The sequence below is a fragment of the Chrysemys picta genome, chromosome 9, assembly GCF_011386835.1.
Source record: "Chrysemys picta bellii isolate R12L10 chromosome 9, ASM1138683v2, whole genome shotgun sequence".
In the NCBI taxonomy this organism is placed as follows: domain Eukaryota; kingdom Metazoa; phylum Chordata; order Testudines; family Emydidae; genus Chrysemys; species Chrysemys picta.
The window spans coordinates 85401158-85414473 of NC_088799.1; the positions used below are offsets into that span (position 1 = coordinate 85401158).

The 13316-nt window shown below is 43.9% G+C and overlaps 1 protein-coding gene across 4 annotated transcripts in view; it reads left to right on the top strand.

Annotated features, from left to right (window-relative positions):
- ATP7A (ATPase copper transporting alpha) overlaps window positions 1–13316 on the top strand; it is a 61947-nt gene that overhangs the window by 21404 nt on the left and 27227 nt on the right. For 3 of the 4 annotated variants that reach the window (XM_005291799.5, XM_042851048.2, XM_042851047.2), the window contains exon 3: window positions 12559–13048. In XM_005291799.5, coding sequence (XP_005291856.2) covers window positions 12559–13048 — 490 coding nt within the window. Of the gene's footprint in view, window positions 1–8818; window positions 8976–12558; window positions 13049–13316 lie in introns of all 4 variants that reach the window. The other variant, XM_065556606.1, reaches the window with a different exon arrangement.

The window sequence follows — 13316 nt, forward strand, 5'->3', positions numbered from 1 at the left end:
GTACAAGTTACTTCTGCCTAAACTAGGAGTTGGTGCTGGCTACAGAGATCTGTGAACAACAGTGATATTTACACTAGATCCTACTTTTGATCTGCATTGGTGACGTAACAGAATTTGAACTTGATTGATTCTGATAACAAAGAACAGATCCGCTGGCAAAATCAATAGTTCATTGTTTTTAGCAAGGGAGATACTACTTTAGTAGTAACATTGAGCACATGTTGCGATCAGACCAATAAATAAACCTCCACTAAACCTAAGTAAAATGAAGAATTGAAATGAATGAATAATACTATCTCCAAAATAAAATTATTTTAGTATCTTTCCCTTGGTGCATTTGGAAAATTACCCGAAAGGCTTGACATTCTAGAATGTCAACATTTTATAGTTTAAATTGTTCCACCCTCCTCCTGAAAATTTTACACAGAAGCCTGTGCTGGGAATTTGTGACCTCCCTGAAGATAACATACTCTGTATAGCCCCATTAGTAGCAAGTACACTGTGAAATGGGTGTTTAAAAGAAAGGCATTAACCACTTTGTTTTGAAACAGTGGGATAGAAATATTATTCTAATACACCTCTTGCCAAGTCATATTTGGCAAAAAATATATTGTAGAGACTAAAAGTTTAAGTGGAAGAGGCTTATAACGAAAATCAAGAGGTCGTAGTTAATACTTAGTCCACATTACAGAAACAAAACTTTGAGTTAGGTGGACAGATTTATTCTTCCTTTGGCCCATGCGTGTAATCTCTGTCAGTAATAAGGCACTGTTGTGTTTAAGGGTTATCAGATAGGCCAGCAAAGGAAGCATATGTTGGATGTCTAATGCAGCCACACAGAGCTTTAATTTGGGTTATTTTGTTTTGTAATTGCAAGAAAACCAATAAACTACTGTATCCTTGTTATTGATTCTGCCAAATTGCATAATTGATGACAGAAAAGGAGAAAGGTGGTCATTAAAATGATTAAACTGATCTAATTTGATCACAGCAATGGTCTCCTGGTTGTTTTCTGCCCAAGGAAAAGATAAAATTGGAAGATAATGTGTTGGGCCTGTGACTGGTATTGGTTTGCCCTTTTGGAAATTGAAATAATAATGTTTGATTCCATGCCACTTGGAAGCAAATTAAATTGGGGATATTCGTACTGTGTGATGTGAAAGATTAGGAAGTCTGTGAACCTCTAAAACTTAAAGAAAAAGGATACCTTTTTCTTTAATGGTTCTCATGTTGAATTCTAAAGCTGTGTCTCATTCATTAGATTTTGATCCTCTCTATCCCTACTTCTAAGGCCTGGTCTACACTACGGGGTTAGGTCGAATTTAGCCGCGTTAGGTCGATTTAAAAATGAATGCGTCCACACAACCAACCCCGTTCTGTCGACCTAGAGAGTTCTTAGAATCAACTTCTGTACTCCTCCCCAGCGAGGGGAGTAGCACTAAAATTGACTTTGCTGGGTCGAATTTGGGGTAGTGCAGACGCAAATCGACGGTATTGGCCTCCGGGAGCTATCCCAGAATGCTCCATTGGGACCACTCTGGACAGCACTTTGAACTCTGATGCACTAGCCAGGTACACAGGAAAAGCCCCGGGAACTTTTGAATTTCATTTCCTGTTTGGTCAGCGTGGCGAACTCAACAGCACAGGTGACCATGCAGTCTCCCTATCATCTCCGTCCCTGAGGTTATCGCAGATTAGAAGGTGAAAAAAACGCACTCACGATGAAATTTTTTCCCAGCTCATGCAGTCCTCCCACACTGATAGGGCACAGCTTAATTCAGTGACAGAGGCCAGGAAAGAATTAAGTGAGCACGAAGAGCAGAGGCAGGACGTGATGCTGAGGCTAATGGGGAAGCAAATGGACATGATAAAGTGTCTGTTGGAACTGCAGGAAAGCCAACGAGCACAGACCCCCGCTGCATCCACTGTATAACCGCCTACCCTCTGCCCCATGTTCCATAGTCTCCTCACCCAGACGCCCAAGAATGTGTGGGAGGAGGCTCCGGGCACCCAGCCACTCCACTCCAGAGGATGGCCCAAGCAACAGAAGGCTGTCATTCAAAGAGTTTGATTTTTAGTGTGGCTACAATAAGCAATGTGACCTTGTCCTTCCCTCCTCCCCCACCCCACCCAGGCTACCTTGTCCGTTATCTCATTTTTTTTTATTATTAATAAAGAAAGAATGCATGGTTTCAAAACAATAGTTACTTTATTTCGAAGGGGGGATGGTGGTTGGCTTAAAGGGAATTAAAATCAACAAAGGGGGCGGGTTTGCATCAAGGAGAAACACACACAACTGTCACACTGAAGCCTGGCCAGTCATGAAACTGGTTTTCAAAGCCTCTCTGATGCACAGCAGTGGTGACAGTGAGCTGAGCAGGCTCCATGCTTGCCGTGGTATGGTGTCTGCACAGGTAATCCAGGAAAAAAGGTGCAAAACGATTGTCTGCCATTGCTTTCGTGGAGGGAGGGGCGACTGATGACATGTACCCAAAACCACCCGCGACAATGTTTTTGCCCCATCAGGCATTGGGAGCTTCACCCAGAATTCCAATGGGCAACGGAGACTGCGGGAACTGTGGGATAGCTACCCACAGTGCACTGCTCCGTAAGTTGATGCTAGCCACAGTTGTGAGGATGCACTCCGCTGACTTAATGCGCTTAGTGTGGTCATACTCAATTGACTGTATAAAATAGATTTCTAAAAATCGACTTCTATCAAATCGACCTAATTTCGTAGTGTAGACATACCCTTAGATGGTAGTCTATGCTCTGGTGTTATCGCACCTCCAAGTACTGAAGTCTTCTCTCCAGTTTGTCTCCTTCTCCCTTATATCTCAAATGTTGCTACTAACAACACGTTGTTCTGCTCTGTCCATTTCTTTAATACACAACCCAGCTCTTGGCTATTTGCATTGATCTTTCCTCCTTTTCCTCATAAAATTGAAACATTTCCTGACTTTTAAAACTCTGTCTGCCACATCCACCATTCCTACTTTATGGCCTTCTGCATCCCTGTGCTCCACCTAAACTTATCTCCTAACCATTCCCCTTTATCTATGTCCTCTCATTCACAATGCTTCTGAAACCCACCTGTTCTGCAAAGCATTTCAGCTATAAAGATTTACTATTCTGTATTGCATTAATTTATGCCTTTGGATTGCAAGCTGTGACCGGGGTTCTAGTGGGGAGCCAGCTGTGGTCACTCAATTAGGGTGAACTGCAAAGAATGTGGCAGATAATCCCCATAAAGCTGGTGGATATTCCAATACTTAGATTTACCAAGCCGGCATAAAACAGCTTCTTTATTACCTCACTGGTTACTCAGGAGTCCAAACAACACAGTTCTCTTAAAATGATCCAGCCTCAGGCCTCCATCCAGGTACCCACATCAAATATGATGAAAATTTCTGTAAATCTTATTTCATCATATAAAAGAAAAGGTTCTACCAATCCCAAAGGATCGGACACATTGCCCTCCCACGTTAATGAATTTTTCAGATCTTACCCAAATGCACACTACAGCCAATTCTTATTAACTAAACTAAAATTTATTAAAAAAAAAAGAAAAAAAAAGAAAGAGTATGGTTAAAATATCAATATACATACAGACATGAGTTCAATTCACTGAGGTGCAGATTCATAGCATAATTTCCTCTCAGCTTTCTATACATTACATAGATGGCGAGCTTCATAGTTGCAAAGAGTTCTCTTAGAATTCAGTTCATGGGTCATAGTCCAATGTCCGCAAAAAGAACAGGAGTACTTGTGGCACCGTAGAGACTAACATTTATTTGAGCATAAGCTTTCATGGGATACAGTCCACTTCATCGGATGCATATAATGGAACACACAGAATATATTTATACATACAGAGAACATGAAAAGGTGGGAGTAGCCATACCAACTGTAAGAAGCCAATCAATTGAGATGAGCTATCATCAGCAGGAGAGAGGAAAAAAATCTTTGAAATGATAATCAAGATGACCCATAGAAGGTGTGAGGATATTTTAACATGGGGAAATAGATTCAATTAGTGTAATGACCCAACCATTCCCAGTCTCTGTTCAAACCTAAGTTAATTGTATCTAATTTGCATATTAATTCAAGTTCAGCAGTCTCTCTTTGGAGTCTGTTTTTGAAGTTTTTTTTTGCCAAATTGCCACCTTCAAGTCTGTGACTGAGTGGTTAGAGAGGTTGAAGTGTTCTCCCACTGGTTTTTGAATGTTATGATTCCTGATGTCAGATTTGTGTCCATTTATTCTTTTGCGTAGAAACTGTCCGGTTTGGCCAATGTATGTGGCAGAGGGCATTGCTGGCACATGATGGCCTATATCACGTTGGTAGATGTGCAGGTGAACGAGTCCCTGATGGTATGGCTGATGTGATTAGGTCCTATGATGGTGTCACTTGAATAGATATGTGGACAGAGTTGGCGTCAGGCTTTGTTGCAAGGATAGGTTCCTGGGTTAGTGTTTATGTTGTATGGTGTGCGGTTGCTAGTGAGTATTTGCTTCAGGTTGGGGGGCTGTCTGTAAGTGAGGACTGGTCTGTCTCCCAAGATCTGTGAGAGTGAGGGATCATCTTTCAGGATAGGTTGTAGATCTTTGATGATGCGCTGGAGAGGTTTTAGCTGGGGGCTGAAGATGATGGCTAGTGGCGTTCTGTTATTTTCTTTGTTGGGCCTGTTCTGTAGTAGGTGACTTCTGGGTACTCTTCTAGCTCTGTCAATCTGTTTTTTCACTTCAGCAGATGGGGTATTGTAGTTTTAAGTGCTTGATAGAGATCTTGTTGTCTCTGTCTGAGGGATTGGAGCAAATGCGGTTGTATCTTAGAGCGTGGCTTTAGACAATGGATCGTGTGGTGTGTCCTGGATGTAAGCTGGAGGCATGTAGGTAAGTATAGCGGTCAGTAGGTTTCCGGTATAGGGTGGTGTTTATGTGACCATCACTTACTAGCACAGTAGTGTCTAGGAAATGGACCGCTTGTGTGGCTTGGTCTAGGCTGAGGTTGATGGTGGGATGGAAATTGTTAAAATCATGGTGGAATTCCTCGAGGGCTTCTTTTCCATGGGTCCAGATCATGAAGATGTCATCAATGTAGCGCAAGTAGAGTAGGGGCGTTAGGGGACGAGAGCTAAGGAAGCGTTGTTCTAAGTCAGCCATAAAAATGTTGGCATACTGTGGGGCCATGCGGGTACCCATAGCAGTGCCGCTGATTTGAAGGTATATATTGTCCCCAAATGTGAAATAGCTGTGGGTGAGGACAAAGTCTCAAAGTTCAGTCACCAGGTTAGCCGTGATATTATCGGGGATACTGTTCCTGATGGCTTGTAGTCCATCTTTGTGTGGAATGTTGGTGTAGAGGGCTTCTACATCCATAGTGGCCAGGATGGTGTTTTCTGGAAGATCACCGATGGATTGTAGTTTCCTCAGGAAGTCAGTGGTGTCTTGAAGATAGCTGGGAGTGCTGGTAGCGTAGGGCCTTAGGAGAGAGTCCACATAGCCAGACAATCCTGCTGTTAGGGTGCCAATGCTTGAGATGATGTGGCGTCCAGGATTTCCAGGTGTATGGCTCTTGGGTAGCAAATAGAATACCCCTGGTCGGGGTTCTAGGCATGTGTCTGTAAAGATCTGTTCCTGTGCTTTTTCAGGGAGTTTCTTGACCAGATGGTGTAGTTTCTTTTGGTAATCCTCAGTGGGATCAGAGGATAGTGGCCTGTAGAATGTGGAGTTAGAGAGCTGCCTAGCAGCCTCTTGTTCATATTCCAATTTATTCATGATGACGACAGCACCTCCTTTCTCAGCCTTTTTGATTATGATGTCAGAGTTGTTCCTGAGGCTGTTGATGTGTTGTGTTCAGCACGGCTGAGGTTATGGGGCAAGTTCAAAGTCCAAATCTCATATTCAGGGCGTACCAGCATAACTGGGACCTCAGTCTTGTGACTCAAACTTCCCCTGATGAAGTCTACGCAGATCTGAGATGACAGAATCAGGACCCAGGGGTCTTTTATACAATTTCATGTCCTCTTTGACAAGTTGGGATTTCCTTGGGGATCAAAAGGTAATTAGGATGACTTTGAAGGAGGTCCATCATGGGTACTTAGCTGTACGAATTAACATAAGGCCATTTGCTTGTTCCTCCAACATTCACAGTACATTTCAAAGAGACATGAATACTGAGATATCCTGTGTTTACAATTCATTTAAATGATGGGATCTTTTTTTGACCTCTGAATTATCAGGATACAGTATAGACAGGGACTGTTGATTACATTATAGACCCTACTCATACATATGTAAATACACGAAAACACAAACATTATCTCCCTACATGTCTTTTGAGGGTTATTTATTTTGCGGGATATTTAACCCTTTCTAGCCATGCATCACACAAGGTCTTTGGATAGAGACCCTGTTTATTTGGCAGAATTTAGCTGTCATAGTGCACCATGTACGACAGTAGTGCTATATAAATATGAAATACCCTTATAGAAAAGGTTTTTCATATGTATATCTTTTCCATTAGATTGTGTCCTTGTAACCAGTTCTCTTCAGAGTGCACTGACATTAGGGATGTAAATAATGTGTAAAAACAGTAACCATGTAACTGATTACAATTCTGTCAGTTACACGGTTAAAAGTTTATCTGGGGAACTAGAGGTGCTGCAGCACCCCCATGTTTTATGTGGGGGTACCCGCTGCCACCCTAGTGCTGGTGTGCCTGGGGTCCTGGTAGTTGGGACTGGATTCCAGCCATGTCGTGAGGCTGGGCAGCAGCAGAGTCCCGGCACGGGGCCGGGTTGGCGGGATGCAGCAGCAGAGTCTTGGCCATGGTGCCGGCAGCCTGGAGGGACCCCAGGTGCGTGGGGCCGGCAGCCTAGATGGACCCTGGGTGCGCCCGGCGGCAGCTGGGACCGTAACTGACATGTTTGGAATATAAGTAGGATGTGACAAAGTTGTGTTTCTATGTTTGTTATCATAGGATCATAGAATATCAGAGTTGGAAGGGACCTCAAGAGGTCATCTAGTCCAACCCCCTGCTCAAAGCAGGACCAATTCCCAGCTAAATCATCCCAGCCAGGGCTTTGTCAAGCTGGGCCTTAAAAACCTCCAAGGAAGGAGACTCCACCACCTCCCTAGGTAACACATTCCAGTGTTTCACCACCCTCCTAGTGAAATAGTTTTTCCTGATATCCAACCTGGACCTCCCCCACTGCAACTTGAGACCATTGCTCCCTGTTCTGTCATCTGCCACCACTGTGAACAGCCGAGCTCCATCCTCTTTGGGAACCCCCCTTTAGGTAGTTGAATGCTGCTATCAAATCCCCCCTCATTCTTCTCTTCTGGAGGCTAAACAATCCCAGTTCCCTCAGCCTCTCCTCATAAGTCATGTGCTCCAGACCCCTAATCATTTTTGTTGCCCTCCGCTGGACTCTTTCCAATTTTTCCACATCCTTCTTGTGGAGTGGGGCCCAAAACTGGACACAGTACTCCAGATGAGGCCTCACCAGTGTCGAATAAAGGGGAACGATCACGTTCCTCGATCTGCTGGCAATGCCCCTACTTATACAGCCCAAAATGCCGTTAGCCTTCTTGGCAACAAGAGCACACTGTTGACTCATATCCAGCTTCTCGTCCACTGTGACCCCTAGGTCCTTTTCTGCAGAACTGCTACCTAGCCATTCGGTCCCTAGTCTGTAGCAGTGCATGGGATTCTTCCGTCCTAAGTGCAGGACTCTGCACTTGTCCTTGTTGAACCTCATCAGGTTTTTTTTGGCCCAATCCTCTAATGTCCCCTTTTGCTGAGGCAAGTTAAGTATACGCAGACCATTTCTAACAAATGCTTGTGTAACCCGAACTTAAAAATCTCCAAGACAGTAACCTGTTGCAGTGCTTAGCTCTCCTTATAGTTAGAAACCTTTTCCTTACATTGCAAATAAATCTCACTTCCTGCAAATTAAGCCAACTACTTCTTGTCCTACCTCATTCTAACTACCTTTACATATCTGAAGACTGTCATAATGTCCCCCTCCGCCTTCTCTAAACATGCCTCATTCTTTTTATCTTTCCTTATAGACCATGCTTTCTAAACCTCTTATTTTTGTTGCTCCCCTTTGGGCTTTCTCCAATCTGACCACATCTTTATTAACGTGCAGCCCCCAAACCTGGACAGACGAGTCCAGCGGAGGCCTTGACAGTGCCAACTCGAGGGGGATAAACTACCCCGCAATGACACGCCGGTTAACGCTGCTCTCCCACCCCACAGGGACATTGGCCTTTCTTGCAACGTCACCGCATGGTTCACGCGGCGCGCTCTGACCCCCGACTGACTCTGCTGCAACTCCCCGCTACCCCCGCCCCGTGCCGTGCCGCTCCCCGTTCAGCTCACTGACCCCAGCACGGGGCTCCATCTGCCTCGGCCCTTGGGAGCTCGGACCCGGTCAGGCCCCGCCCCGCCCCCCAGCCCGGCCGGGAGCTGCTTGTGGGAAGGGTGCAGCCGGGGCGGGTTCACACCCACCGGCGTGTCAGGGACTTGGTCTGACACAGGCACATATCGCCCGGGCCCCAAGGCCTGACTCGGGCCGCCGGGCCTGTCGCCCTCCCGCCACCCGAGAGCCGGGCCGAGCCCCGCAGAGCCTGAGGCGGGCGGGTCGGGCGGGCATTCATATGTTGTTCTAACAGTTGACATGCATCTCGGTAGGAAGTCAACAGATTTTTTTTGTACTTGGGTTTCAGTTTTCAGTCTGTATGTCCCCACTCAAGATCATCTGTAGGGGTATTTTATGCCATTATATTATTTATTTGTATTGCTGTAGCACCGAGGAGCCCCAGTTATGGACCAGGAGCCCGTAGTACTAGGTGCTGTACAAACACAGAGCAAAAAGATGGACCATTCCATAGAGATGTTAAGGAACCATATGAAGAACTGGAAAGAAGGTTTCCTATACAGGATATCTGTTTCCTCAATAAACGGTTTATGAAAACTTCCTTATTTCATGTTAAATTGGATTTAAATTATGACCTAAAGATTGATAGTTAAACACGACATCACAAAATGTATCAAATAAAATTAAAAAAGAAAACACCCTGTAAATAATTTGTCCAGCACCACTCAGGGCAGCGGCTAATTTTCTCCAGAAATGTGTAATTATGGCAGGATTTACTGCTAAATACGTACATAAATAGCAGGCATGAAAAGAGGAACATCCCTTAAGTGCTGATGGTGGGGAAAGGGACATGCAGAGAGAATTACATTTGCAGCACAAGCAAATGTGAAATGTTGTAACTCTCACCAGTATGAAATTACTGTAGAGTCTGTACAAAACCTAGAATAAGCATGTTTTCAATAATTATGGGTCAGCATCAGGAATTAACTGCTGATATGGGGAAAAATTAGAATAAAGCCTAGCTGTAAGAAATAATACACCTTTTAGGTATAATTTTTAGAGAGTAGCAAGCAGGCTCTAAGTATTTCTGCTTGTTATAATATGAATACTTGTTTGTAGTTTAGATATTTTCTCTTGAACTTCTCATATGCTGGCAGCCTATGTATGCAAAATAATTCCCTCTGAGTGGAACTGTGTTGCATCTCTACAAGATCACTGGGCCAGCATCAACCAACCACCTCTTAATTTGATTTATCTGTTACAGCAGAATCGTACTGAAAATGGGAGGGTCATTGCAAATAATAGAATTTTGCAAATGGAGTAAGCAAATATAATAAAAAGGAATAATACATCACAAAGCTTTATTTGTTTTGACATTTGTATTTTAGCACATTATGAAATGTTCTCAGTAACTGAAAGTTCTAAATATAAAGTAACAAGAAACCTTACTCCAGTGGTCCCCAACCGTTTTCGTCTGGCAGGCACCAGATGACGAGCCACCGCCCGGCGGACGAGCATCCGCCGAAATGCTGCTGACAAGCATCATCATCCAGAGGCGTTGCCGCAGAAATGCCGTTGATTTTCAGTGGCGACGCCTCTGGATGACACTGCTTGTTGGTGGCATTTCAGTGGATGCTCGTCCACCGGCCAGTACGCGGATGCCATGGCGCCCGCGGGCACCGCGTTGGGGACCACTGCCTTACTCCAAGACGCTGGTTTTAAACCTTTGTTGCAAAGAAGGGAGGGTCATATTTTTTTCTGAGTATCCAGATTATAAAGTGTGTGTGTTAGTAAAATAAGGTTTAGCAAAGTTCTACTAAAGTGATTTGGTGAATTCATACTAGAAACTTATAGCTCTTTTGCTTATCTTAAATAATAAATGAGGTGTTATATCTTCAGCAGTGGTTTACATACTAAACAAAACTGGCCTGGGTTGGAAGTGACAGAAAATTTACTATCTGATGATGGTGTGAAATGAATTAGTGGTCACCATCCAGTGCATAGTGGACAGGTGTTGGCATCACAAAAATATTGACAATTACTCTGGGGTTTCTCCTGCCCCCTGTGGCTCCCGGCCACCAGTGTTATTGCTCAGAACACAAGTGATTAGAGACAGGAACTTAAGGCAACAGGAATAAGTGCACTAGCTGCCTGCCAGAGGCTCGAGTAGGCATTCGCTGTGCATTGCGGACAGGGGGACCCCACAGTTCCCAGCCGCTGTGGGTAGGGGGACCTCACAGCTCCCAGCTGCCATTGGCGGGGGACCCCTTAGCTCCGAGCCCCCACGGGTGGTGGGAATCCTAGGGGGTCCCCATTTTGTCACGGATATTTTTAGTAAAAGTCAGGGATAGGTCACGGGCTTCAGTTAATTTTTCTTTATTGCCTGTGACCTGTTCCTGACTTTTACTAAAAATATCCGTGACAAAATCTTAGCTTTAATATTGAGGAGCTGACCAGGCTGGTTTCTAGGCACTTCTGCAACATACATTTTAAATAATATTTAAAAAGCCTTGCTTTTGCAGACTTACTTTTTCAGCCACCTGCCCATCACCTAGTGCTTCCCCGCCCTCTCCTGTTTTCTCTACATAATCCATTCAGACTTCTAAAACAGACTGTTGTAGAACACACAACTTAGATTATATGTAAGGCTCCGTTTGAACAGAGAGCTATATTCACAGATTCAACAGATGCCTGGGAATGTTAGAGTGAACCTCCACACACACACACCCTGTTCTGTTTCCTTCCTTTTTCTTCCCACACTCCCGTAATCCATCACTACACCATTGTATGACAGATTAGAGTTGTGCCTTTGCGCAGTTTCTGCTTTTTAAGATTAGATCTAATACGTTTGTCTGCAATGACTAATCCAGTTCAACAGAGCTTCACTTTAGGGTTTTAATATGTACTGTAAAAAACATTGAGACAATGTATGACAGTTGCTGTGTGAGAGCAGTGTATACAGTATAACAGAGCATAAGATTCTGAAATTGGCAGACTGCTTCTGTGGTAGAGCCTCCCATATCCAATCATGTTGTTACACAGGTGAACGTAAGTTAATTTATGGTTTTCATAAGTACAGTCTCAAACTACTTCTTCAAGGTGAGCACTAAAGGGCAAATGATAATGGAGAAGTGTCACTATGGCAGGTGTTGGAAATATTAATATTTGAAATTATTAGTATGGGAAACTAACAAACACTAATTTAACAATACATTTTTCTATTCAATCCAAGGCCAAATGATACTTATACAGTTGCTCTAAATAATAAGCAATTTACTACATACAAACAGTAACAAAACATTTATAAACATTTGATCAAGATACTTACAAAAGGGCTACACCCAGGGGCACTTAGCAGAGCTGATGCATGGGGGGAAGGGGGGTTGAGAGCCATGCAGGGGCATGTGCCCCTCCCCATTTGTTGCTTGGCTTGTACTGAACATGCTCGCATGGACTGAGCATGCACAGTAACACTGCTGAAGTGGCTGCCCTCACTCTGCCACCTCACTATTGGCAGGCGTGGGTCATCTCTGGTGCTTAAACCTATATTGGTCGGCTCCAGCGTGGTTAGGCAGGTATTAGCAATGAACCCTTTCAGAATTTACTTTTTTATACTCTTCAGCAGAAAAGTGATGTCATTGCCAATTACTGACTTCAGCTAAAAACTGATCTGAGACAGTTCACCCTTATTTCCAGTCTTAACCCAGATAAGCTTTACAAGGCCATTCCTCCCTATCTCCTCCCCTCCTTCTTGTGGACCAACAGTGTTTCCATTGCACCTGGGTTCACATAAGCTTTAACACTGGTATGTGGTTGGGAAGGCCATGTTGTCTCATTTTAAGACAGATACTTTTTGTCTTATTTAAAACCATCTGCAGTCACCCCTATTGGTTAGAGGCATTCTTTTTAGCAACTTTCCCTTATCTCATTAGTTATTCTTTGAATCGGACATCCTCCCTATTTTATTCCTTCTGGCCTTATTGTTTTCAAGGCCTTCCTTCTACTTGTTAATCAGGGCCTTTCTTTACAACATGTATATATTTCCTTAACTAAACTTAAGATAACTATAATACTTTAATTTCATGCTTATCCTACAGTAAGTATAAGCTATTTGACAGTAAACTAGTGGGTCGTATTAGCGCTAAGTCTTTTTTTTTTCCCCCTTCAAGGTATCTCTAGAAGGAAAGAATGCAACCATTATCTATGACCCCAGACTCCAGACGCCAGATTCCCTTCAGGAAGTTATAGTTGACATGGGATTTGATGCTACCCTGCCTGATTCAGACCCACAACCTGTTTTACTTGACACTACTTTTCTAACCATTCCTACTCAGTCACATGTAACATGTGAACAGATCTGTAACGTCCTACTAAAGAACAAAGGTATCTTGGATGTTAAAATTTCCTCTGACCAAAAAACTGCAGTTGTGACATTCATTTCTTCCATTATAAATGGCAACCAGATTATTCAAATGGTGCCAGGCATAGATTTAAATACTGCCGCACCAGAGAAGACATCAGGGACTGGTGAAGATTCCATTTGGTCCCAAGCATCTGATGTTGTGCTAAGGATGAAGGTAGAGGGGATGACCTGCCATTCTTGCACCAGCACCATAGAAGGAAAGATTGGAAAACTGCAAGGGGTACAGCGGATTAAAGGTAATGCCTTGTTTTAATTTTACATGTAGATTAATTGATTACACTGTCCTTTTTTCATATCTGTTGATGCAATCTGTCATGAAGCTAGGTGGTTCAGTAGGATGATTCACCTGTGTATCAGTGGATACCCAGTTCCATGTTTTAGAGCAGTGGTTCTCAGCCAGTCCGCTGCTTGTTCAGGGAAAGCCCCTGGCGGGCCGGGCCGGTTTGTTTACCAGCCACGTCCGCAGGTTCGGCCGATCGCGGCTCCCACTGGTCGCGGTTCGCT